Source organism: Mustelus asterias, unplaced genomic scaffold (assembly GCF_964213995.1).
Source record: "Mustelus asterias unplaced genomic scaffold, sMusAst1.hap1.1 HAP1_SCAFFOLD_3235, whole genome shotgun sequence".
NCBI lineage: Eukaryota > Metazoa > Chordata > Chondrichthyes > Carcharhiniformes > Triakidae > Mustelus > Mustelus asterias.
This window is the reverse complement of record NW_027593180.1, coordinates 6,681-30,000: the sequence shown is the minus strand read 5'-3', so window position 1 is coordinate 30,000 and position 23,320 is coordinate 6,681. Positions and strand designations below refer to the sequence as shown.

The window sequence follows — 23,320 nt, the reverse complement described above, 5'->3', positions numbered from 1 at the left end:
TACTTCGTCCCCGTTGATGTAGACAGGAGCATGTTCTCCTTTACGCTTCCTGAAGTCGATGACAATCTCCTTCGTTTTGTTGACAGTGAGGGAGAGGTTATTGTTGCCGCACCAGTTCACCAGATTCTCTGTCTCTTTCTTTAGAGTGGAATACCATCCCTCTAATGCCTCTCACGATTGCAGGTGGTGAGCTGATAACCTGAAGTGCTTTGTACCTGGTCTGCTCATGAGTTCCCGAAACAACTGCAAAATGAATTGTCCATATGGATCTTGGGGTACTTATTCCCAAGTCCCTGAAGGTCGCAGAGCAGGTGAATGGGGTCGTTAAGAAGGCGCATGGGACACTTGCTGTTGTGGTATAGGGTATAAGAGCGAGGAGGTAATGTTGGAGCTGTACAGGGTGTTGGTGAGGCCACAGCTGGAGGACTGTGCGCCGTTCTGGTCAGCTCGCTATAGGAAGGATGTGACTGCGCGAGAGGGGGTACAGAGGAGATCCACCAGGATGTTGCCTGGGATGAAGCGTTTGAGCTACAAGGAGAGACTGGATAGGTTTGGATAGTTTTCTCTGGAGCAGAGAAGGCCGAGGGGGGGACATGATTGAGGTGTATAAGATTCTGAGGGGTTTGGACAGAGTGAATAGGGAAGCAGCTGTTCCCCTGGGTTCAGGGGTCAGTCACGAGGGGGCAGAGTTTTAGGGTGAGGGACAGGATAGAGGGGGGATTTGAGAAAACGAAATTCAGAGGGTGGTGGGAATCTGGAATGCGCGGCCTGGGGAGGTAGTGGAGGGCAGAAACTTTACAACCTTTATCTAATATTTGAAATAGCAGAATACTGAAGGATATGGGATACAGGAAAATGGGATTAGTGGTTGATGTTGTCAGTGCAGACTCGATGGGCCGAAGGGCCTTTACTGCACTGTCCGTTTCTATAACTCGATGAAATTCGAACCCCGGTCTGACTGCATTCCCTTTGGTAAACCATGTCATGTCAAGAATTTGATCACCCCCTACTCCAATCCTGTTTGCTATGATACTTCTTAGAGATGGGGAAGTCTTGCCTCAGCTGTACAAGGTACGGGTTGGACCACATCTGGAGTGCTGAGAGCAGTCCTGGTCCCCTTATTTAAGGAAAGGTAAGAACATAAGAACTAGGAGCAGGAGTTGGCCATCTGGCCCCTCGAGCCTGCCCCGCCATTCAATAAGATCACGGCTGATCTTTTCGTGGACTCAGCTCCACTTACCCGCCCGCTCCCCTTAATTCCTTTACCAATCAAAAATCTATCTCTCCTTGCCTTAAAAACATTCAATGAGGGAGCCTCAACTGGGCAGGGAATTCCACAGATTCACAACCCTTTGTGTGAAGAAGTTCCTTCTCAACTCAGTCCTAAATCTGCTCCCCCTTATTTTGAGGCCGTGCCCCCTAGTTCTAGTTTCACCCGCCAGTGGAAACAACCTCCCTGCTTCTATCGTATCTATTCCCTTCATAATCTTATATGTTTCTCTAAGATCTCCCCTCATTCTTCTGAATTCCAATGAGTATAGCCCCAGTCTACTCAGTCTCTCCTCATAAGCCCACCCTCTCAACTCCGGAATCAACCTAGTGAATCTCCTCTGCACCCCCTCCAGTGCCAGTATATCCTTTCTCAAGTAAGGAGACCAAAACTGTTAGTAGTTTTTATTTCATTAGAGGCAGCTCAGAGGAGGTTCACTCGGATGATCCCCGGTGTGGAGGGATTGTCTGATGAAGCAAAGACTTTACCCCTTGGAATTTAGAGAGGGGAATCTCATTGAAACGTGTAGGATTCTAAGGGGATTGACAGGGTAAATGCTGAGAGGATGTTTTCCCTCATGGGGGTGTCCAGGGCGAGAGGACACAGTCTCAGAATAAAGGGGCAGCAATTTAAGACTGAGATGATGACTTTATTCTTCCAGAGGGTTTTGTGGGTCTCTGGAACTTCTAGCCACAGGGAACTGTGGGGGCAACCGTCTCTCTCCCTCTCTCTCTCTCGCACACTCTCTCTCTCACACACACACTCTCTCTCTCACACACACACTCACTCTCTCTCTCACACACACACTCTCTCTCTCACACACACTCACTCACTATCTCAGACACACACTACCTCTCTCTCACACACACACTCTCTCTCACACACACACTCTCTCTCACACACACACTCTCTCTCTCACACACACTCACTATCTCAGACACACACTACCTCTCTCTCACATGGAACCCTGACAGTGCAGAAGGAGGCCATTTGGCCCATCGAGTCTGCACCGATCACAATCCCACCCAGGCCCTATTTACCATAGCTAGTCCCCCTGACGCTAAGGGGCAATTTACTCACTCTCTCTCAGACACACACACACACTCTCTCTCATTCTCTCCCTCACACACACTCTCTCTCATTCGCTCCCTCACACACACTCTCTCTCATTCTCTCCCTCACACACACTCTCTCTCATTCTCTCCCTCACACACACTCTCTCTCACACACACACACTCTCAGACACACACTGTCTCTCTCTCACACACACACACTCTCTCTCACACACACACACTCTCAGACACACACTGTCTCTCTCTCACACACACACACTCTCTCACACACTCTCAGACACACACTGTCTCTCTCTCACACACACACACTCTCTCACACACACTCTCAGACACACACTGTCTCTCTCTCACACACACACACTCTCTCTCACACACACTCTCTCACACACACTCTCTCACACACACACTCTCTCACACACACACTCTCTCACACACACACTCTCTCTCTCAGACACACACTCTCTCTCTCAGACACACACTCTCTCTCCCAGACACACTCTCTCTCACACACACACACTCTCTCTCACAAACACACTCTCTCTCTCACAAACACACTCTCTCTCACACACTCTCTCACACACTCTCTCACACACACACACACTCTCTCTCTCACACACACACTCTCTCTCTCACAAACACACTCTCTCTCTCACAAACACACTCTCTCTCTCACACACTCTCACACACACTCACAGTGCAGAAGGAGGCCATTCGGCCCATCAAGTCCACACCTATCACAATCCCACCCAGGCCCTATTCCCGTAACCCCACACATTTACCCTGTTAATCCCCCTGATTACTAAGGGGCAACTTAGCACGGCCAATCCACCTGACCCGCACATCTTTGGACTGTGGGAGGAAACCCACGCAGACACGGGGAGAATGTGCAGACTCCGCACAGACAGTGACCCAAGCCGGGATTCGAACCCGGGTCCCTGGCGCTGTGAGGCAGCAGCGCTAACCCACTGTGTCACCGTGCGCACTCTCTCCCTCTCTCGCACACTCACACTTTCAACTTCCAAACCCGCCACCTCTACCATCTAGAAGGACAAGGGGGGGGCAGCAGACACATGGGGAACACCCACCGCCTGCAAGTCCCCCCCTCCGAGCCACTCACCATCCCGACTGGGAAATATATCGGCCGTTCCTTCACTGTGGCTGGGGTCAAAATCCCAGAGCTCCCTCCCTAACAGCACTCTGGGTGTACCTACCCCACACACGGGGACTCACTGATGTCCAATAACAATCCTGGAACTCCCTCCCTAACAGCACTGTGGGTATACCTACCCCACACACGGGGACTGACTGATGTCCAATAACAATCCTGGAACTCCCTCCCTAACAGCACTGTGGGTGTACCTACCCCACACACGGGGACTCACTGATGTCCAATAACAATCCTGGAACTCCCACCCTAACAGCACTGTGGGTATACCTACCCCACACACGGGGACTGACTGATGTCCAATAACAATCCTGGAACGCCCTCCCTAACAGCACTGTGGGTATACCTACCCCACACACGGGGACTGACTGATGTCCAATAACAATCCTGGAACTCCCTCCCTAACAGCACTGTGGGTGTACCTACCCCACACATGGGGACTGACTGATGTCCAATAACAATCCTGGAACTCCCTCCCTAACAGCACTGTGGGTGTACCTACCCCAGACACGGGGACTGACTGATGTCCAATAACAATCCTGGAACTCCCTCCCTAACAGCACTGTGGGTATACCTACCCGACACACGGGGACTGACTGATGTCCAATAACAATCCTGGAACTCCCTCCCTAACAGCACTGTGGGTATACCTACCCCAGACACGGGGACTGACTGATGTCGAATAACCATCCCGGAACTCCCTCCCTAACAGCGCCATGGGTGTACCTACCCCACACGAGACTGAGGCGGGTTCAAGATGGCGGCTCCCCCAGCACCTTCTCGAGGGGAAATGAGGGATAGGTGATAAAAACTGGGCCCGGCAGCAAGGTCCATAAACATGTTGTTCTGAAGAGGAGTCAAACAAACTCGAAACATTAACTCTGTTTCTCCCATCAGACCTGCTGAGATTATCCAGCATTTTCTGTCTTAACTTAATATTTTTAAAAACCTCGGGGGGGGGGGTGAATAATCCCATCCCACCCTCCATGGGAATTGTAGCAAGCAGGATGGGAAAGACAAAACATACCGTTCATAGAGAAGGAAAGGAGAGAGTGCAGAATGTAGCGTTACAGTCACAGCTCGGGGTGTAGAGAAAGATCAACTTAATGCGAGGTAGGTCCATTCAAAAGTCTGACAGCAGCAGGGAAGAAGCTGTTCTTGAGTCGGTCGGTACGTGACCTCAGACTTTTGTATCTTTTTCCCCGACGGAAGGAAGTGGAAGAGAGAATGTCCGGGGTGCGTGGGGTCCTTGATTATGCTGGATGCTTTTCCCGAGGCAGCGGGAAGTGTAGACGGAGTCAATGGATGGGAGGCTGGTTTGCGTGATGGATTGGGCTACATTCACGACCTTTTGTAGTTCCTTGTGGTCTTGGGCAGAGCAGGAGCCCCAGACCAAGCTGTGATACAACCAGAAAGAATGCTTTCTGTGGGGCATCTGTAAAAGTTGGTGAGAGTCGTAGCTGACATGCCAAATTTCCTTAGTCTCCTGAGAAAGTAGAGGTGTTGGTGGGGCTTTCTTAACTATAGTGTCGGCATGGGGGGATGAGGTAGATAGAATCATAGAGGTTTACAACATGGAAACAGGCCCTTCGGCCCAACTTGTCCATGCCGTCCAGTTTTTACCACTAAACTAATCCCAATTGCCCGCGTTTGGCCCATATCCCTCTATACCCATCTTACCCATGTAACTGTCTAAACGCTTTTTAAAAGAAAAAATTGTACCCGCCTCTACTACTACCTCTGGCAGCTCGTTCCAGACACTCACCACCCTCTGTGTGAAAAGATTGCCCCTCTGGACCCTTTTGTGTCTCTCCCCTCTCACCTTAAACCTATGCCCTCTAGTTTTAGGCTCCCCTACCTTTGGGAAAAGATATTGACTATCTAGCTGATCTGTGCCCCTCATTATTTTATAGACCTCTATAAGGTCACCCCTCAGCCTCCTACGCTCCAGAGAAAAAAGTCCCAGTCTATCCAGCCTCTCCTTATAACTCAAACCATCAAGTCCCGGTAACATCCGAGGTAGGTCCATTCGAAAGTCTGACAGCAGCAGGGAAGAAGCTGTTCTTGAGTCGGTCGGTACGTGACCTCAGACTTTTGTATCTTTTTCCCGACGGAAGAAGTTGGAAGAGAGAATGTCCGGGGTGCGTGGGGTCCTTGATTATGCTGGCTGCTTTTCCCCGAGGCAGCAGGAAGTGTGGGAGGAAACCGGAGCACCTGGAGGAAACCCACGCAGACACAGGGAGAACATGCAGACTCCACACTTCGTCTGAAGAGAGACCAGGGCAGTTAGGATTATATTCACTGGAGTTTAGAAGAGTGAGAGGGGAATCTCATAGAAACTTATAAAATACAGCAGGCAAGAAACAATACTTTTCACTGTACCCCACTGTATCGACACGGTGGCACAGTGGTTAGCGCTGCTGCCTCACAGCGCCAGGGACCCGGGTTCGATTCCCGGCTTGGGTCACTGCCTGTGCGGATTCTGCACATTCTCCCCGTGTCTGCGTGGGTTTCCTGCGGGTGCTCCGGTTTCCTCCCACACTCTGAAAGACGTGTTGGTTAGGGTGCATTGGCCGTGCTAAATTCTCCCTCAGTGTACCCGAACAGGCGCCGGAGTGTGGCGACTAGGGGATTCTCACAGTAACTTCATTGCAGTGTTAATGTAAGCCTTCACTTGTGACACTAATAAATGAAGCTGGATGGAAATGTGGATATCCGAACAGAGCGGCCATGATTTTACAGAATGGCGGAGCAGGCCCGAGGGGCCGAATGGCCTCCTCCTGTTCCTATTTCGTACAGGAGTGTGGTGAAGGGGTGGGGAAGGGGGAGAGGAACAAAGGTTTTAAAGTTTAAAGTTGATTTATTAGTGTCACAAGTAGGCTTACATTAACACTGCAATGAAGTTATTGTGATAATCCCCTAGTTGCCACACTCCTGTTCGGGTTACACTAAGGGAGAATTTAGCATCTAACCTGCACATCTTTCGGACTGCTCCGGTTTCCTCCTACAGTCCAAAGATGTGTAGGTTAGGTGGATTGGCCATGCTAAATTGCCCCTTAGTGTCCAAAGATGTGCAGGTTAGGTGGATTGGCCATGCTAAATTGCCCCTTAGTGTCTAAAGATGTGCAGGTTAGGTGGATTGGCCATGCTAAATTGTCCCTTAGTGTCCAAAGCTGTGTAGGTTAGGTGGATTGGCCATGCTAAATTGTCCCTTAGTGTCCAAAGATGTGTAGGTTAGGGTGCATTGGCCATGCTAAATTGTCCCTTAGTGTCCAAAGATGTGTAGGTTAGGGTGCATTGGCCATGCTAAATTGTCCCTTAGTGTCCAAAGATGTGTAGGTTAGGTGGATTGGCTGTGCTAAATTGTCCCTTAGTGTCCAAAGATGTGCAGGTTAGGTGGATTGGCCATGCTAAATTGCCCCTTAGTGTCTAAAGATGTGCAGGTTAGGTGGATTGGCCATGCTAAATTGTCCCTTAGTGTCCAAAGCTGTGTAGGTTAGGTGGATTGGCCATGCTAAATTGTCCCTTAGTGTCCAAAGATGTGTAGGTTAGGGTGCATTGGCCATGCTAAATTGTCCCTTAGTGTCCAAAGATGTGTAGGTTAGGGTGCATTGGCCATGCTAAATTGTCCCTTAGTGTCCAAAGATGTGTAGGTTAGGGTGCATTGGCGGTGCTAAATTCTCCTTCAGTGTAACCCGAACAGGAGTGTGGCGACTAGGGGATTTTCACAGTAACTTCGTTGCAGTGTTAAGGTAAGCCTTACTAGTGACACTGATGAATAAAGTTTACTGTCGGTGTGCGTACATACTGGTTCTGGTTGTCGTGGTAACGGACCACCCCCAGCAGGTAGAAGTCCTCTGGAACCAGCCAGCTGAAGTATTCATTTGATTTGTTGACATACTCGGTCCAAACACAATTGGCAAAGCAAACCGACCATCTCCCGCAGCAGTAGAACTTCCACCTGGAGGAAAGAGAAAAGGGTGAGTTACTGACCCCTTCCCCCAACCACGGCGCAGGGACTTAAACCCCCTGCCCCGCCCCTCCTCCCCTCCTCCTCCCCGGTGAGGGTCATTCCTCTCACTCGTAACAATGAACAGAAAACGGGCGGTGTGTTGGTGAGGGGGGGGGAACACCTTCCTCCACCCCCCAAGGGTGACAGAAGAATCATAGAATCCCTACACTGCAGAAGGAGGCCATTCGGCCCGTCGAGTCTGCACTGACAACAATCCCACCCAGGCCCTATCGTCATAACCCCCATGCATTTACCCTAGCTAAACCCCTGACACTAAGGGCAATTTAGCATGGCCAATCCCCTTAACCTGCACATCTTTGGACACTAAGGGACAATTTAGCATGGCCAATCCCCCTAACCTACACATCTTTGGACACTAAGGGGCAATTTAGCATGGCCAATCCCCCTAACCTACACATCTTTGGACACTAAGGGGCAATTTAGCATGGCCAATCCCTCTAACCTGCACATCTTTGGACACTAAGGGGCACTTTAGCATGGCCAATCCACCTAACCTACACATCTTTGGACACTAAGGGGCAATTTAGCATGGCCAATCCCCCTAACCTGCACATCTTTGGACACTAAGGGGCACTTTAGCATGGCCAATCCACCTAACCCGCACATCTTTGGACACTAAGGGGCAATTTAGCACGGCCAATCCACCTAACCTACACATCTTTGGACACTAAGGGGCAATTTAGCACGGCCAATCCACCTAACCAGCACGTCTTTCAGACTGTGGGAGGAAACCGGAGCACCCGGAGGAAACCCACGCAGACATGGGGAGAACGTGCAGACTCCGCACAGACAGTGACCCGAGCCGGGAATCAAACCCGGGTCCCTGGCGCTGTGAAGCAGCAGTGCTAACCACTGTGCTAACCGAGTGTACAAAATGATGAGAGGCAGAGACAGGGTGGATAGTCAAGGGGAGCCGATGGCCTAGTGGCGTTATCACCAGACTATTCATCCAGAAACTCAGCTCATGTTCTGGGGACCCTGGGTTCGAATCCCGCCGCGGCAGATGGTGGAATTTGAATTCAATAAAAAATATCTGGGATTAAGAATCTACTGATGACCCATTGTCGGAAAAACCCATCTGGTTCCCTTTAGGGAAGGAAATCTGCCGTCCTTACCCCGGTCTGGCCTACATGTGTCTCCAGAGCCACAGCAATGGGGTTGACTCTCAACTGCCCTCCAAGGGTAACTAGGGATGGGCAATAAATGCTGGCCCAGCCGGGGGGGGGGGGGGGGGGGCGGTGTTTACGGGAGAAGAGGGAGAGGAGGAGAAAGATGGGGAGTGAGAGGGGGAGGTAGAAACGGAGAGGGAGAGAGACAGAAAGTGGAGGGAGATAGAGAGGGAGACAGAGATAGAGGGAGACAGACAAACAGAGGGGGAGAGAGAGAGAGACGGGGGAGAGAGGTGGACAAGAGAGGGAGCAGGGAGAGAGAGGGAGTAGGGAGAGGAAGCGGAGAGAGAAAGATAGAGAGGAAAAGAGAGCCGGAGGGGAAAGGGAACAAGAGAGATGGAGAGAGGGGACAGGGAAGGGGACAGGGAAGGGGACAGGGAAGGGGACAGGGAAGGGGACAGGGAAGGGGAGAAGGAGGGAGAGAGAGCGAGAGGAGGGAGAGAGAGGAGAGAGCTTCTGAGCTGTGAGGGAGGGAAGGGGAGGAGGAGGGAGAGAGAGCGAGAGGAGAGGGAGAGAGAGGAGAGAGCTTCTGAGCTGCGAGGGATGAAGGGAGAGCGGCGATGCAGCTGGGATGAGTGCTGGGGTCCAACACCTTCCTGAGCCCAGTAGCCCCCCCTAATGGTGAACCCTTGCAGCTACAAGTCCAACTGACCAGCACCCCTGTGACAGCAAGGCGGGGGGCCCGAGCAGGGGATACGAGGAAGCAAGTAGGGGAGGCGGGGATCATCGCAAATCCGAGGGAGGAAAGGTCTCCCGGGGCAGGGGGGGGGGGTGGGGGGGAGAACTTACTTGCGGTTCCTCTGGGTGGGGGACTGCAGGTTCTGCACTCCACTGATCAGCGAGTCGGACGGACAGGAGAAGTTGATGCCCTCATCATAGCTGTTGACGTAATCCGTCCAACTGCAGTTGATAATCCCTCTGAAAGTCGCCTTACAGGCAAAGTCCCAGACCCGCTCGTTCGTCTTGTTGCTGTACTGACTGGACGTGAAGGAAAAGACTGTGTTGTAACGAGGACCTTGGTGAGACCACATTTGGAATATTGTGTGCAGTTCTGGTCACCTCACTATAAGAAGGATGTGGGAAGCGCTGGAAAGAGTGCAGAGGAGATTTACCAGGATGCTGCCTGGTTTGGAGGGTAGGTCTTATGAGGAAAGGTTGAGGGAGCTCGGGCTGTTCTCTCTGGAGCGGAGGAGGCTGAGGGGAGACTTAATAGAGGTTTATAAAATGATGAAGGGGATAGATAGAGTGAACGTTCAAAGACTATTTCCTCGGGTGGATGGAGCTATTACAAGGGGGCATAACTATAGGGTTCGTGGTGGGAGATACAGGAAGGATATCAGAGGTAGGTTCTTTACGCAGAGAGTGGTTGGGGTGTGGAATGGACTGCCTGCAGTGATAGTGGAGTCAGACACTTTAGGAACATTTAAGCGGTTATTGGATAGGCACATGGAGCACACCAGGATGATAGGGAGTGGGATAGCTTGATCTTGGTTTCAGATAAAGCTCGGCACAACATCATGAGCTGAAGGGCCTGTTCTGTGCTGTACTGTTCTATGTTCTATGTTCTATGAAACTGTGCCTTTAAAAAATGTATTTAAATCATGTGACTCTGTAGGATGTTTCGTGCGGTCCCTAGCATTTTGTTGGTGCCGTGTTGTCTGAAGGTGGTGTCCTCTATTGTTACTGCAGCAGTATAATTGATACCGTGGTTGTTTTAATCTGAACTAATGCAGGGTTCTGTTGTTTTACTGTTCCCCTGGGATTACAAAGTAGACTTTAAATTGGGATGATTAACAGGTCGGGTCATATGAGTGGGGACAGTTAGGCTTTCACAGAGAATTCCAGCTTATGCCGGAGACTTGGGCGGAGAGATGGCAGATGGAGTTTAATCCGGATAAATGTGAGGTAATGCATTTTGGAAGGTCTAATACAGAGAGGAAATATACAGCAAATGGCAGAACCCTTAAGAGTATTGATAGGCAGAGGGATCTGGGTGTACAGGTACACAGGTCACTGAAAGTGGCAACGCAGGTGGAGAAGGTAGTCAAGAAGGCATACAGCATGCTTGCCTTCATCGGCCGGGGCATTGAGTTTAAAAATTGGCAAGTCATGTTGCAGCTTTATAGAACCTTAGTTAGGCCGCACTTGGAATATAGTGTTCAATTCTGGTCGCCACACTACCAGAAGGATGTGGAGTCTTTGGAGAGGGTACAGAAAAGATTTACCAGGATGTTGCCTGGTATGGAGGGCATTAGCTATGAGGAGAAGTTGGAGAAACTTGGTTTGTTCTCACTGGAACGACGGAGGTTGAGGGGAGACCTGATAGAAGTCTACAGGATTATGAGAGGCCTGGACAGAGTGGATAGTCAGAAGCTTTTTCCCCAGGGTGGAAGAGTCAATTACTAGGGGGCACAGGTTTAAGGTGCGAGGGGCAAGGTTTAAAGGAGATGAACAAGGCAGGTTTTTTTACACAGAGGGTGGTGGGTGCCTGGAACTCGCTGCCGGGGGAGGTAGTGGAAGCGGATATGATAGTGAGTTTTAAGGGGCGTCTTGACAAATACATGAATAGGATGGGAATAGAGGGATATGGTCCCGGGAAGGGTAGGGGGTTTTAGTTCAGTCGGGCAGCATGGTGGGTGCAGGCTTGGAGGGGCCGAAGGGCCTGTTCCTGTGCTGTAATTTTCTTTGTTCTTTTGTTCTTTGTTCTGTTTTTCAGATGCTGTTTGGAGTTGAAAACCACGAACATCTTTCTCCTCTCTGGAGTTGGAGATTCTGCTGTCTGGATGTTGCTGTTTTGGTTTTAAAGTTTATTTATTCGTGTCACGAGCAGGCTTGTGTTAACACTGCAATGAAGTTACTGTGAAAACCCCCTCGTCGCCACACTCCTGTTCGGGTAACACTGAGGGAGAATTTAGCACGGCCAATGCACCCTAACCAGCACGTCTTTCGGACTGTGGGAGGAAACCGGAGCACCCGGAGGAAACCCACGCAGACACGGGGAGAACATGCAGACTCCACAGAAACAGTGACCCAAGCTGGGAATCGAACCCAGGTCCCTGGCGCTGGGAGACAGCAGCTCCAACCACTGGGCCTTTTGGAGGATGCAGAGAGAGGGACGTCTCTGGGGTCTGAACACTGGACGCTGCCAGAATCTAGATTACTTCACTGTTTTGCTGCCTTGAGGATATATCCTTCTCTGAAAACCGCTGCTTGGATTTCTGTCTGTAGGTGTTCAAAGCTGGAAATCTAGTATCAGGTGAGCGTACTTGTTTTAGTCCTGACTAATTCTGAAGCAGGGCGTATGGGGCATTGCTTTAATATTGGAACAACAGAGATAGCTAGCTGTTAGGAGTTATACTGTGTCATGTCTAAGTCTGGTAAAAGTTCTGCTAATTCTTTTTGCTCTATGTTCTTAAATAAACTTTGTTTGGGAAAAGCTTCCTAGTGGGTCACTTGAATCATACCTGGTGGAAATGTCAATTACACGGGGGGGCACGGGTTCAAGGTGAGAGTGGGGGGAAAGTTTAAGGGAGATGTGCCGGGGGGAGTTTTTCACGCAGAGCGTGCCTGGAACGCGCTGCCGGAGGAGGTGGTGGAAGCGGGCACATTGCCAACGTTTAAGAGGCATTTGGATGGGTTCATGAATAGGGAGGGAGTGGAGGGATACGGATTGAGTTAGGGAAGAAGGTTTGTTTTTAGGTTTACTGAGGGCATCATGATCGGGCCCCTCCAAGGGCCTGTCCCTGTGCTGTATTGGGCAGTACGGTAGCTCAGTGGGTTAGCGCTGCTGCTTCACTTAAGAGATTAACTTTTAAGTTATTTTTCGCGGGATTTATTTATTTAAAACGCGAAACTGCAAGTGGCCGCGGGGTGTCTGGGAAGGGTGTTTGATTTCCTGTTCAGAGGTTCAAAAGCAGGCCCCAATATCTAGCGGGCAGCATCGTTAGCGGGCAGCATCGTTAGTGGGCAGCATCGTTAGCGGGCAGTGTCGTTAGCGGGCAGCATCGTTAGCGGGCAGCATCGTTAGCGGGTAGCAACGTTAGCGGGCAGTGTCGTTAGCGGGCAGTGTTGTTAGCGGGCAGCATCATTAGCGGGTAGCAACGTTAGCGGGCAGTGTCGTTAGCGGGCAGCATCGTTAGCGGGCAGCATCATTAGCGGGCAGCATCGTTAGCGGGCAGTGTCGTTAGCGGGCAGTGTCGTTAGCGGGCAGCATTGTTAGCGGGCAGCATCGTTAGCGGGCAGTGTCGTTAGCGGGCAGCATCGTTAGCGGGCAGTGTCGTTAGCGGGCAGTGTCGTTAGCGGGCAGCATCGTTAGCGGGCAGCATTGTTAGCGGGCAGCATCGTTAGCGGGCAGTGTCGTTAGCGGGCAGCATCGTTAGCGGGCAGCATTGTTAGCGGGCAGCATCGTTAGCGGGCAGTGTCATTAGCGGGCAGCATCGTTAGCGGGCAGCATCGTTAGCGGGCAGTGTCGTTAGCGGGCAGCATCGTTAGCGGGCAGCATCGTTAGCGGGCAGTGTCGTTAGCGGGCAGCATCGTTAGCGGGCAGTGTCGTTAGCGGGCAGCATCGTTAGCGGGCAGCATCGTTAGCGGGCAGCGTCGTTAGCGGGCAGCATCGTTAGCGGGCAGCATCGTTAGCGGGCAGCATTGTTAGCGGGCAGCGTCGTTAGCGGGCAGTGTCGTTAGGTGAGGCAGGGAGTGGGGGGAAGAAGGCAGGGAGTGGCGGGGAGAAGGCAGGGAGTGGGGGGAAGAAGGCAGGGAGTGGGGGGAAGAAGGCAGGGAGTGGGGGGAAGAAGGCAGGGAGTGGGGGGAAGAAGGCAGGGAGTGGGGGGAAGAAGGCAGGGAGTGGCGGGGAGAAGGCAGGGAGTGGGGAGAAGAAGGCAGGGAGTGGCGGGAAGAAGGCAGGGAGTGGGATACAGGAGGTAGAGTCCCAAGGGCCTCAGCCCCTGAATCTGTACAACAGGTTTGAGATTCTTGCTACCAGTAGGGACGGGAACAGGGACTGCAAGGAGGACGAGCAAACTGCCCACGGTACCATGGCACAGGGAGCCATTGAGGCAGAGGAAGTAAAGAGAAATGTAGTGGTAATTGGGGATAGTGCAGTTAAAGGCACAGACACTGTTCTTTGTGACCAGGATAGAGAATGCCGTAGGTTGTGTTGCCTGCCTGGTGCTCGGGTCCAAGATGTATCATCTGGGTTGCATAGGAACTTGGAGTGGGAGGGTAAGAATCCAGTTGTCGTGGTCCATGTGGGTGCCAATGACATCGACAGAACAGGAACAAAGGTTCTACAGAGGGAGTATGAAAAGCTAGGAACCAAATTAAAAAGCAGAACCAACAAGGTGGTAATATCTGGATTACTACCTGAGCCACAGGCGAATTGGCACAGGGTCAATAGGATTAAGGAGGTAAATGCGTGGCTCGAGGATTGGTGTGGGAGGAATGGGTTCGAATTCATGGGACATTGGCACCAATATTGGGGCAGATGGGACCTGTTCGGATGGGATGGTCTCCGTCTGAACCGTGCTGGGACTAGAGTCCTAGCGAATCGTATCACTAGGGTCGTAGATAGGGCTTTAAACTATTAAATGGGGGGGGAGGGCGCAGGGGTATGGGGAATTACACAATCGAAGGTAAAGGAGGGAGTACAAGTGCAGGTTAATGTTGAGGACATTTAATTAGTTAAAGGAGTAGAGGGCTCGGGAGATGTTAGCAGCGTTTCAACAAACCGGGTCCAGATAAAGGCTGGCGTAAAGACACTTTACCTGAATGCACGAAACATTCGAAACAAAGATAATGAGTTGACGGCACAAATCCATACAAATGAATATGATCTAGTGTCCATCACAGAAACGTGGTTGCAGGGTGACCGGGACTGGGAACTGAACATACAGGGTTATCAGGCATTTAGGAAGGATAGACAGGTAGAAAAAGGAGGTGGGGTAGCTCTGTTAATAAAGGATAATATCAGGACGGTAGTGAGAGACGATATAGGCTCTAAGGAGCAAAACGTGGAATCGTTGTGGGTGGAGATAAGGAATAGTAGGGGGAGAAAGACACTGGTAGGCGTGGTCTGTAGGCCCCCAAATAATAACTTAGAGGTGGGGAGGGCGATAAACAAGCAAATAATGGATGCGTGCAAAAGTGGAACGGCAATAATCATGGGGGATTTTAACCTACATATTGATTGGTCGACTCAACTTGGACGTGGAGGGCTTGAGGAAGAGTTCTTAGAATGCTGTCGGGATTGTTTCCTCGAACTGTATGTTACAGAACCTACGAGAGAGCGAGCTATCTTGGATCTGGTTCTGTGCAATGAGACAGGTAGGATTAAGGATCTTCTTGTGAAGGATCCTCTTGGGATGAGTGATCATAATATGGTGGAATTTCTGATACAGATGGAGGGTGAGAAAGTAGGGTCCCAAACCAGTGTCCTCTGCTTGAACAGAGGGGAGTACGATAGGATGAGGGTGGAATTGGTTAATGTAGACTGGGCGAGCAGACTGGTAGGTAGGACAGCTGAGGAACAGTGGAGGATTTTTAAGGAGGTTTTTTTAAGTACTCAGCAAAAATATATTCCGGTGATAAGGAAGGACTGGAAGAAAAGGGATAGCCAGCCGTGGACAACGAAGGAGAGTATTAAAATAAAAACAGATGCGTACAGAGTGGCCAAAAATAGTGGAGAATCGGAAGATTGGGAAAGCTTTAAAAAACAACAAAGAGAGACTAAGAAAGCGATTAAGAAAGGAAAGATAGATTATGAAACTAAACTAGCTCAAAATATAAAAAATGGTAGAAGTTTTTACAAATATATAAAAAGGAATAGAGTGGCAAGAGTGAATGTTGGACCCTTGGAGGACGAGACGGGAGATTTAATAGTGGGAAACGAGGAAATGGCTGAGACTTTAAATAAGGTCTTTGTGTCGGTCTTCACGGTGGAAGACACAAATAGTTTACCGAATATTAGAGATCGAGAGTTGGTGGGAGGTGAGGTCCTTAAAGAGGTAGTGCTGGGTAGGCTAATGGGACTGAAGGTGGACAAGTCCCCGGGTCCGGATGGAATGCATCCCAAGGTATTGAAAGAAATGTCAGAGGTAATAACGGATGCGTTAGTGATTATTTATCAAAATTCGCTGGACTCTGGGGTAGTGTCGGCTGACTGGAAAACAGCTACTGTTACGCCGCTGTTTAAAAAAGGAAGTAGACAAAAGGTGGGTAACTACAGGCCGGTTAGCTTAACGTCCGTAGTTGGGAAAATGCTGGAATCTATCATTAAAGACGAAATAGCAGGCCATCTGGATAAGAATGGTTCGATCAAGCAGACGCAGCATGGATTCATGAGGGGAAAGTCGTGTTTGACGAATTTACTGGATTTTTATGAAGATGTAACGAGTGCGGTTGACAGAGGGGAACCGGTGGATGTGGTGTTTTTGGATTTCCAGAAGGCGTTCGATAAGGTGCCTCACAAAAGTTTGCTGCAGAAGATTGGGGCACACGGAGTTAGGGGTAAGGTGTTGGCGTGGATTGGGGATTGGCTATCTAACAGGAAGCAGAGAGTTGGAATAAACGGGTGCTTTTCTGGTTGGCAGTTGGTGACCAGTGGCGTGCCGCAGGGATCGGTGCTGGGGCCTCAATTGTTTACCATTTACATAGATGATCTGGAGGAGGGGACTGAGTGTAGGGTAACAAAGTTTGCTGATGACACGAAGATGAGTGGGAAAGCGAATTGCGTGGAGGATGCGGAAAGTCTGCAGAGAGATTTGGATAGGCTGAGCGAGTGGGCGAGGATCTGGCAGATGGAGTATAACGTTGACAAGTGTGAGGTTATCCACTTTGGAAGGAATAATAGTAAATTGGAATATTATTTAAATGGAGAAAAATTACATCGTGCGACTGTGCAGAGGGACCTGGGGGTCCTTGTGCACGAATCGCAAAAACTCAGTCTGCAGGTGCAACAGGTGATCAAGAAGGCGAATGGAATGTTGGCCTTTATCGCGAAGGGGATAGAATATAAAAGCAGGGAGGTCTTGCTGCAACTGTACAAGGCACTGGTGAGGCCGCAACTGGAGTACTGTGTGCAGTTTTGGTCCCCTTATTTGCGAAAGGATATATTGGCCTTGGAGGGAGTGCAGAGAAGGTTCACCAGGTTGATACCGGAGATGAGGGGTGTAGATTATGAGAAGAGATTGAACAGATTCGGCCTGTACTCGTTGGAGTTTAGAAGGCTGAGGGGGGATCTTATAGAGACCTATAAGATAATGAAGGGGCTGGATAGGGTAGAGGTGGAGAGATTCTTTCCACTTAGAAGGGAAACCAGAACTAGAGGGCACAGCCTCAAAATAAGGGGGGGCCGGTTCAGAACAGAGTTGAGGGGGAACTTCTTCTCTCAGAGGGTAGTGAATCTCTGGAATTCTCTGCCCATTGAAGTGGTGGAGGCTTCCTCGTTGAATATGTTTAAATCACGGGTAGATAGTTTTCTGATCGATAAGGGAATTAGGGGATATGGGGAGCAGGCGGGTAAGTGGAACTGATTCGCTTCAGATCAGCCATGATCTTATTGAATGGCGGGGCAGGCTCGAAGGGCCAGATGGCCTACTCCTGCTCCTATTTCTTATGTTCTTATGTTCACAGCGCCAGGGACCCGGGTTCGATTCCCGGCTCGGGTCACTGTCTGTGCGGAGTCTGCACGTTCTCCCCGTGTCTGCGTGGGTTTCCTCCGAGTGCTCCGGTTGTTAGAATGTAACCGGTGACAACGTTGTATTGGATGTCATGTGACCAATGGTAACAAGCTGTAAGGGTCAGCTGATCCAGTAAACCATGGAACCAATTACAGAATGATGTAATAGTCAGCTGACCAGCTGATTCACTATAAATAAGAACTTGTTTGGAATTGTGGGGAGCTCGGAGTGGCCCAGGATGAGGCCCCAAGTTTGGAGTCATGAAGTTTCTTTATTAAACCCTTCCTTTGATTTATAAGTTGGAGTAAGTTTTGTTGTATTTTTATTGTCTGCATTTGAAGAGTTTCTTCTGAGAGAAACACCGGCTTCCTCCCACTGTCTGAAAGATGTGTAGGTTAGGGTGGATTGGCCATGCTAAATTCTCCCTCGGTGTACCCGAACAGGCACTGGAGTGTGGCGACTAAGGGATTTTCACAGTAACTTCATTGCTGTGTTAATGTAAGCCTACTTGTGGGTTTTCTCCGGGTGCTCCAGTTTCCTCCCACACTCCGAAGATGTGCAGGTTGGGTGGATTGGCCGTGCTAAATTGCCCCTTAGTGTCAGGGGGACTAGCTAGGGTAAATGCATGGAGTTATGGGGATAGGGCCTGGGTGGGATTGTGGTCGGTGCAGACTCGATGGGCCGAATGGTCTCTTTCTGCACTGTAGGAATTCTGTGATTCTATACGACTCCAGACACACACACACACACTCACTCACACGCACGCACACACACACTCTCACACACACACTCTCACACACACACACTCACACACACACATACACTCACACACACTCTCACACACACTCTCACGCACACACACACACACTCACTCGCGCACGCACACACACACTCTCACACACACACTCTCACACACACACACTCACTCTCACACACACTCACGCACACACACTCACACACATACACACACACACACTCACACACACTCTCACACACACTCTCACACACTCTCACACACACACTCTCACACACACACACTCTCACACACACACTCACACACACACACACTCTCACGCACACACACACACTCTCACACTCACACACTCACACACACACACTCTCACACACACTCACACACTCACACACACTCACTCACACACTCACACACACACATTCACTCACACACACACACACACACACACACTGATGCGCTATCAATAAAGCGAAAGACTACCGGTGTGCCAATACAACTGTAGGCTTTTATTCACAACAGAATCAGGAGCAGATCCCAACAAGTAACCGACCTGGACTGAACAAGGGGGAGGAGACAGCCACCTTTATACTAGGTGCCGAGGGGAGGAACCAAACTGGAAGGGGGTGTGTCCAGGTATGACAAACACACACAACGGTGGTCCAAATAGGACAAAGGCACAACTGAGGTCCACCACACTCACACACACTGGACTCTGAACTGCCCCCCTCTGAAATGTCCTGAGCGACACACTCCGTTCAAAGACTGGAAAGACGGAGGATGAGGGGTGACCTAATAGAGGTGTATAAAATTATGAAAGGTATAGATAGGGTGAACGGTGGGAAGCTTTTCCCCAGGTCGGTGGTGACGTTCACGAGGGGTCATAGGTTCAAGGTGAAGGGGGGGAGGTTTAACACGGATATCAGAAGGACGTATTTTACACAGAGGGTGGTGGGGGCCTGGAATGCGCTGCCGGGCAAGGTGGTGGAGACGGACACACTGGGAACGTTTAAGACTTATCTAGACAGCCACATGAACGGAGTGGGAATGGAGGGATACAAAAGAATGGTCTAGTTTGGACCAGGGAGCGGCACGGGCTTGGAGGGCCGAAGGGCCCGTTCCTGTGCTGTATTGTTCTTTGTTCTTTGTTTTGTTCTTTGTTGTTCAAGGGGCAGTGAGGCCTGGGTAACAATTGCTGGGCCCCAGCGATAGCCCCGACATCCCGAACACGCGACTTTCTCCGTCCACCCGGGATTTTTTACCCCCTAGTTACCTGACGATGATGGAGATGGAACCACCTCGTGGACAGACGTAACTCATCCCTTTGGTGCCATCAAGGAGCCATCGCCTCTCTGTGAGAGACAAGATGATTCATTTCAATTTGATTTATTATTGTCATATGTACTGGGATACAGTGAAAAGTATTGTTTCTTGCGCGCTATACAGACAAAGCATACCGTTCATAGAGAAGGAAAGCAGAATGTAGTGTTACAGTCACAGCTAGGGTGTAGAGAAAGATCAACTTAATGCGAGGTAGGTCCATTCAAAAGTCTGACGGCAGCAGGGAAGAAGCTGTTCTTGAGTCGGTCGGTACGTGACCTCAGACTTTTGTATCTTTTCCCCGATGGAAGGAGGTGGAAGAGGCGGCACGGTGGGTTAGCACTGCTGCCTCACAACACCAGGGGCCCGGGTTCGATTCCCGGCTCGGGTCACTGTCTGTGCGGAGTCTGCACATTCTCCCCGTGTCTGCGTGGGTTTCCTCCGGGTGCTCCGGTTTCCTCCCACAGTCTGAAAGACGTGCTGGTTAGGGTGCATTGGCCGTGCTAAATTCTCCCTCAGTGTAACCCGAACAGGAGTGTGGCGACTCGGGGATTTTCACAGTAACTTCATTGCAGTGTTAATGTCAGCCTTGTGTCTAATAAATAAACTTTTAAAAAATCTTTTAAACTTTAAGAGAGGATGTCCGGGGTGCGTGGGGGGTCCTTGATTATGCCGGCTGCTTTTCCCCGAGGCAGCGGGAAGTGTAGACAGAGTCAATGGATGGGAGGCTGGTTTGCGTGATGGGATTGGGCTACATTCACGACCTTTTGTAGTTCCTTGCGGTCTTGGGCAGAGCAGGAGCCCCAGACCAAGCTGTGATACAACCAGAAAGAATGCTTTCTATGGGGCATCTGGTGAGAGTCGTAGCTGACAGGCTGAGTTTCCTTAACCTCCTGAGAAAGTAGAGGCGTTGGTGGGCTTTCTTAACTATAGTGTCGGCGTGGGGGGACCAGGACAGGTTGTTGGTGATCTGGACACCTGAAGCTCTCGACCCTTTCTACTTCGTCCCCGTTGATGTAGACAGGAGCATGTTCTCCTTTACGCTTCCTGAAGTCGATGACAATCTCCTTCGTTTTGTTGACATTGAGGGAGAGATTATTGTTGCCGCTCCAGTTCACCAGATTCTCTATCTCATTCCTGTACTCTGTCTCGTCATTGTGTGAGATCCGACCCACTACGGTGGTGTCATCAGCAAACTTGAAACTCGAATTGGAGGGGAATTTGGCCACACAGTCAGAGGTGTATAAGGAGTACAGTAGGGGGCTGAGAACACAGCCTTGTGGGGCACCGGTGTTGAGGATGATCGGGGACGAGGTGTTGTTGCCGATACTTACTGATTGTGGTCTGTGGGTTAGGGAGTTCAGGATCCAGTCGCAGAGGGAGGAGCCGAGGCCCAGGCCACGGAGTTTGGAGATGGGTTTCGTGGGAATAATGGTGTTGGAGCTGAGCTGCAGTCAATAAATCGGAGTCTGACACAGGTGCCCTTGCCTTCTTCCCCACAGGGGAAGTGATGGACCCTTCGCTTGGCCCTGTGGGCGTTCCACACACAAAGGCGTCCGTTGCCAATGGATGAGTCACACTGAGCAACCTTTGCGCAATAGCTGGTGTACACACTGTCCCAGAGAGTACACGCTTCATGTCACTCAGAGCAGCTACAAGTAGAGAGATGAGGACTGCATGTTTCTGGACAAAGGCCCAGAAGGTCATTTAATCTTTGGTCATTTCCATGCTCTCCGATCGCCCTCCCACTCGGAACACACTCAAACCTCCAGCTCCTCCTGCTCTGCCGTTCCAGTATCCCAATTAGCTCTGTGCATCTCTGGGCACCATTCTCACACCTCCCCCGGTGCCCGCTCACTGCCAACAACTCCATTTTAACACCCCCTTCCTATTTCCATCACCTCCTCCAGCCCTCTACACCCACTCCCTATCTCTGTAACCTCCTCCAGCCCCTACACCACCGCACAGAGCACTGCGCTGTGGGAGGGTCGGTGCTGAGGGAGCGCCGCACTGTGGGAGGGTCGGTGCTGAGGGAGCGCCGCACTGTGGGAGGGTCGGTGCTGAGGGAGCGCCGCACTGTGGGAGGGTCAGTGCTGAGGGAATGCCACACTGTGGGAGGGTCAGTGCTGAGGGAGCGCCGCACTGTGGGAGGGTCAGTGCTGAGGGAACGCCGCACTGTGGGAGGGTCAGTGCTGAGGGAGCGCCGCACTGTGGGAGGGTCAGTGCTGAGGGAGCGCCGCACTGTGGGAGGGTCAGTGCTGAGGGAGCGCTGCACTGTGGGAGGGTCGGTGCTGAGGGAGCGCCGCACTGTGGGAGGGTCAGTGCTGAGGGAGCGCCGCACTGTGGGAGGGTCGGTGCTGAGGGAGCGCCGCACTGTGGGAGGGTCAGTGCTGAGGGAGCGCCGCACTGTGGGAGGGTCAGTGCTGAGGGAGCGCCGCACTGTGGGAGGGTCAGTGCTGAGGGAGCGCCGCACTGTGGGAGGGTCAGTGCTGAGGGAGCGCCGCACTGTGGGAGGGTCGGTGCTGAGGGAGCGCCGCACTGTGGGTCAGTGCTGAGGGAGCGCCGCACTGTGGGAGGGTCAGTGCTGAGGGAGCGCCGCACTGTGGGTCAGTGCTGAGGGAGCGCCGCACTGTGGGAGGGTCAGTGCTGAGGGAGCGCCGCACTGTGGGAGGGTCGGTGCTGAGGGAGCGCCGCACTGTGGGAGGGTCAGTGCTGAGGGAGCGCCGCACTGTGGGAGGGTCGGTGCTGAGGGAGCGCCGCACTGTGGGAGGGTCGGTGCTGAGGGAGCGCCGGTAGAGTGTGGGGGTCAGTGCTGAGGGAGCGCCGCACTGTGGGAGGGTCAGTGCTGAGGGAGCGCCGCACTGTGGGAGGGTCAGTGCTGAGGGAGCGCCGCACTGTGGGAGGGTCAGTGCTGAGGGAGCGCCGCACTGTGGGAGGGTCAGTGCTGAGGGAGCGCCGCACTGTGGGAGGGTCAGTGCTGAGGGAGCGCCGCACTGTGGGAGGGTCAGTGCTGAGGGAGCGCCGGTAGAGTGTGGGGGTATCCCACGGTTGCTATTACGAGAGGTCCGGTGTCTGGGAGGGGGGTGGGAGAGATGTCTGTGGTGCTCCTCAGGTGAATATCTGTCAACATCCCGAAGGAAGGGCATCCGATCGGGTCACTGCAGCCTGCGGGATCTCCTGGAACGCGAACTGGTGGCAGCGCGACGGGCACGGTGAGCGACCCTGAGCCGGTGCCCGCTGGCTGCAACACGGAATGGGGGGGCAGTTGTGGGAAGGAGCTGAAAGGAACAACTAAAAAAGAAGCAGTCTCTCCCCGATAACGAACAGAGGCCCTACCTGGGGATTCGGAGAGCCCCCCAGCTCGAGCCAGGAGGACGCAGAGGAAGAGGCAAAGCTTCACGCTTGACATCGGAGGCAGCGGGGCTGGGGAGCGAGAGAGAGAGAGTGCAACCGTCTCCAAGCACCACCGGCTCTGTGGGATCAGGGCACCAGGACGTCCCGGGTGGGTGAGCGCACCTGGCGGAAGGTGGACGCTGGGGCCCTCCCTTTCCGGCCCTGCCACACACACACACACTCGCACCTACATCAAGGCCTGTGGGAACACCAGGCCTGGCGGAGGAGAGCCTGAGGCCCGGGGCTCCAGGTGCTGCCTGCCAGCACGGTGCCAGCAGACTGTCCAAGGTCCAGCAGCTGCACTCATCCTGAGCTGAGGCGGATCTTGAACCGGAGACAAACTCAGCTCACAGATCACAGAACCCCCCCCCCCCCCGATCCGCACATCTTTGGACGCTGAGGGAGAATCTCGCACGGCCAATCCACCCTAACCTGCTAATCCTCAGCCCGAAAGCTCGGGGAGGGGCGCTG

General features: G+C 51.9%; 1 protein-coding gene across 1 annotated transcript; it reads right to left on the bottom strand.

Moving 5' to 3' along the window:
• Positions 1-7,316: 7,316 nt before the first annotated feature.
• LOC144490400 (hemagglutinin/amebocyte aggregation factor-like) lies at positions 7,317-22,865 on the bottom strand (the record flags this gene model as incomplete). The annotated part of the gene is made up of 4 exons (XM_078208146.1): positions 22,793-22,865; positions 19,410-19,488; positions 9,500-9,688; positions 7,317-7,469 (listed from the first exon to the last, which is right to left on the bottom strand). Coding segments are annotated over exons 1-4 (494 nt in total), but the record flags the coding sequence as incomplete, so codon positions are not given.
• Positions 22,866-23,320: the final 455 nt, after the last annotated feature.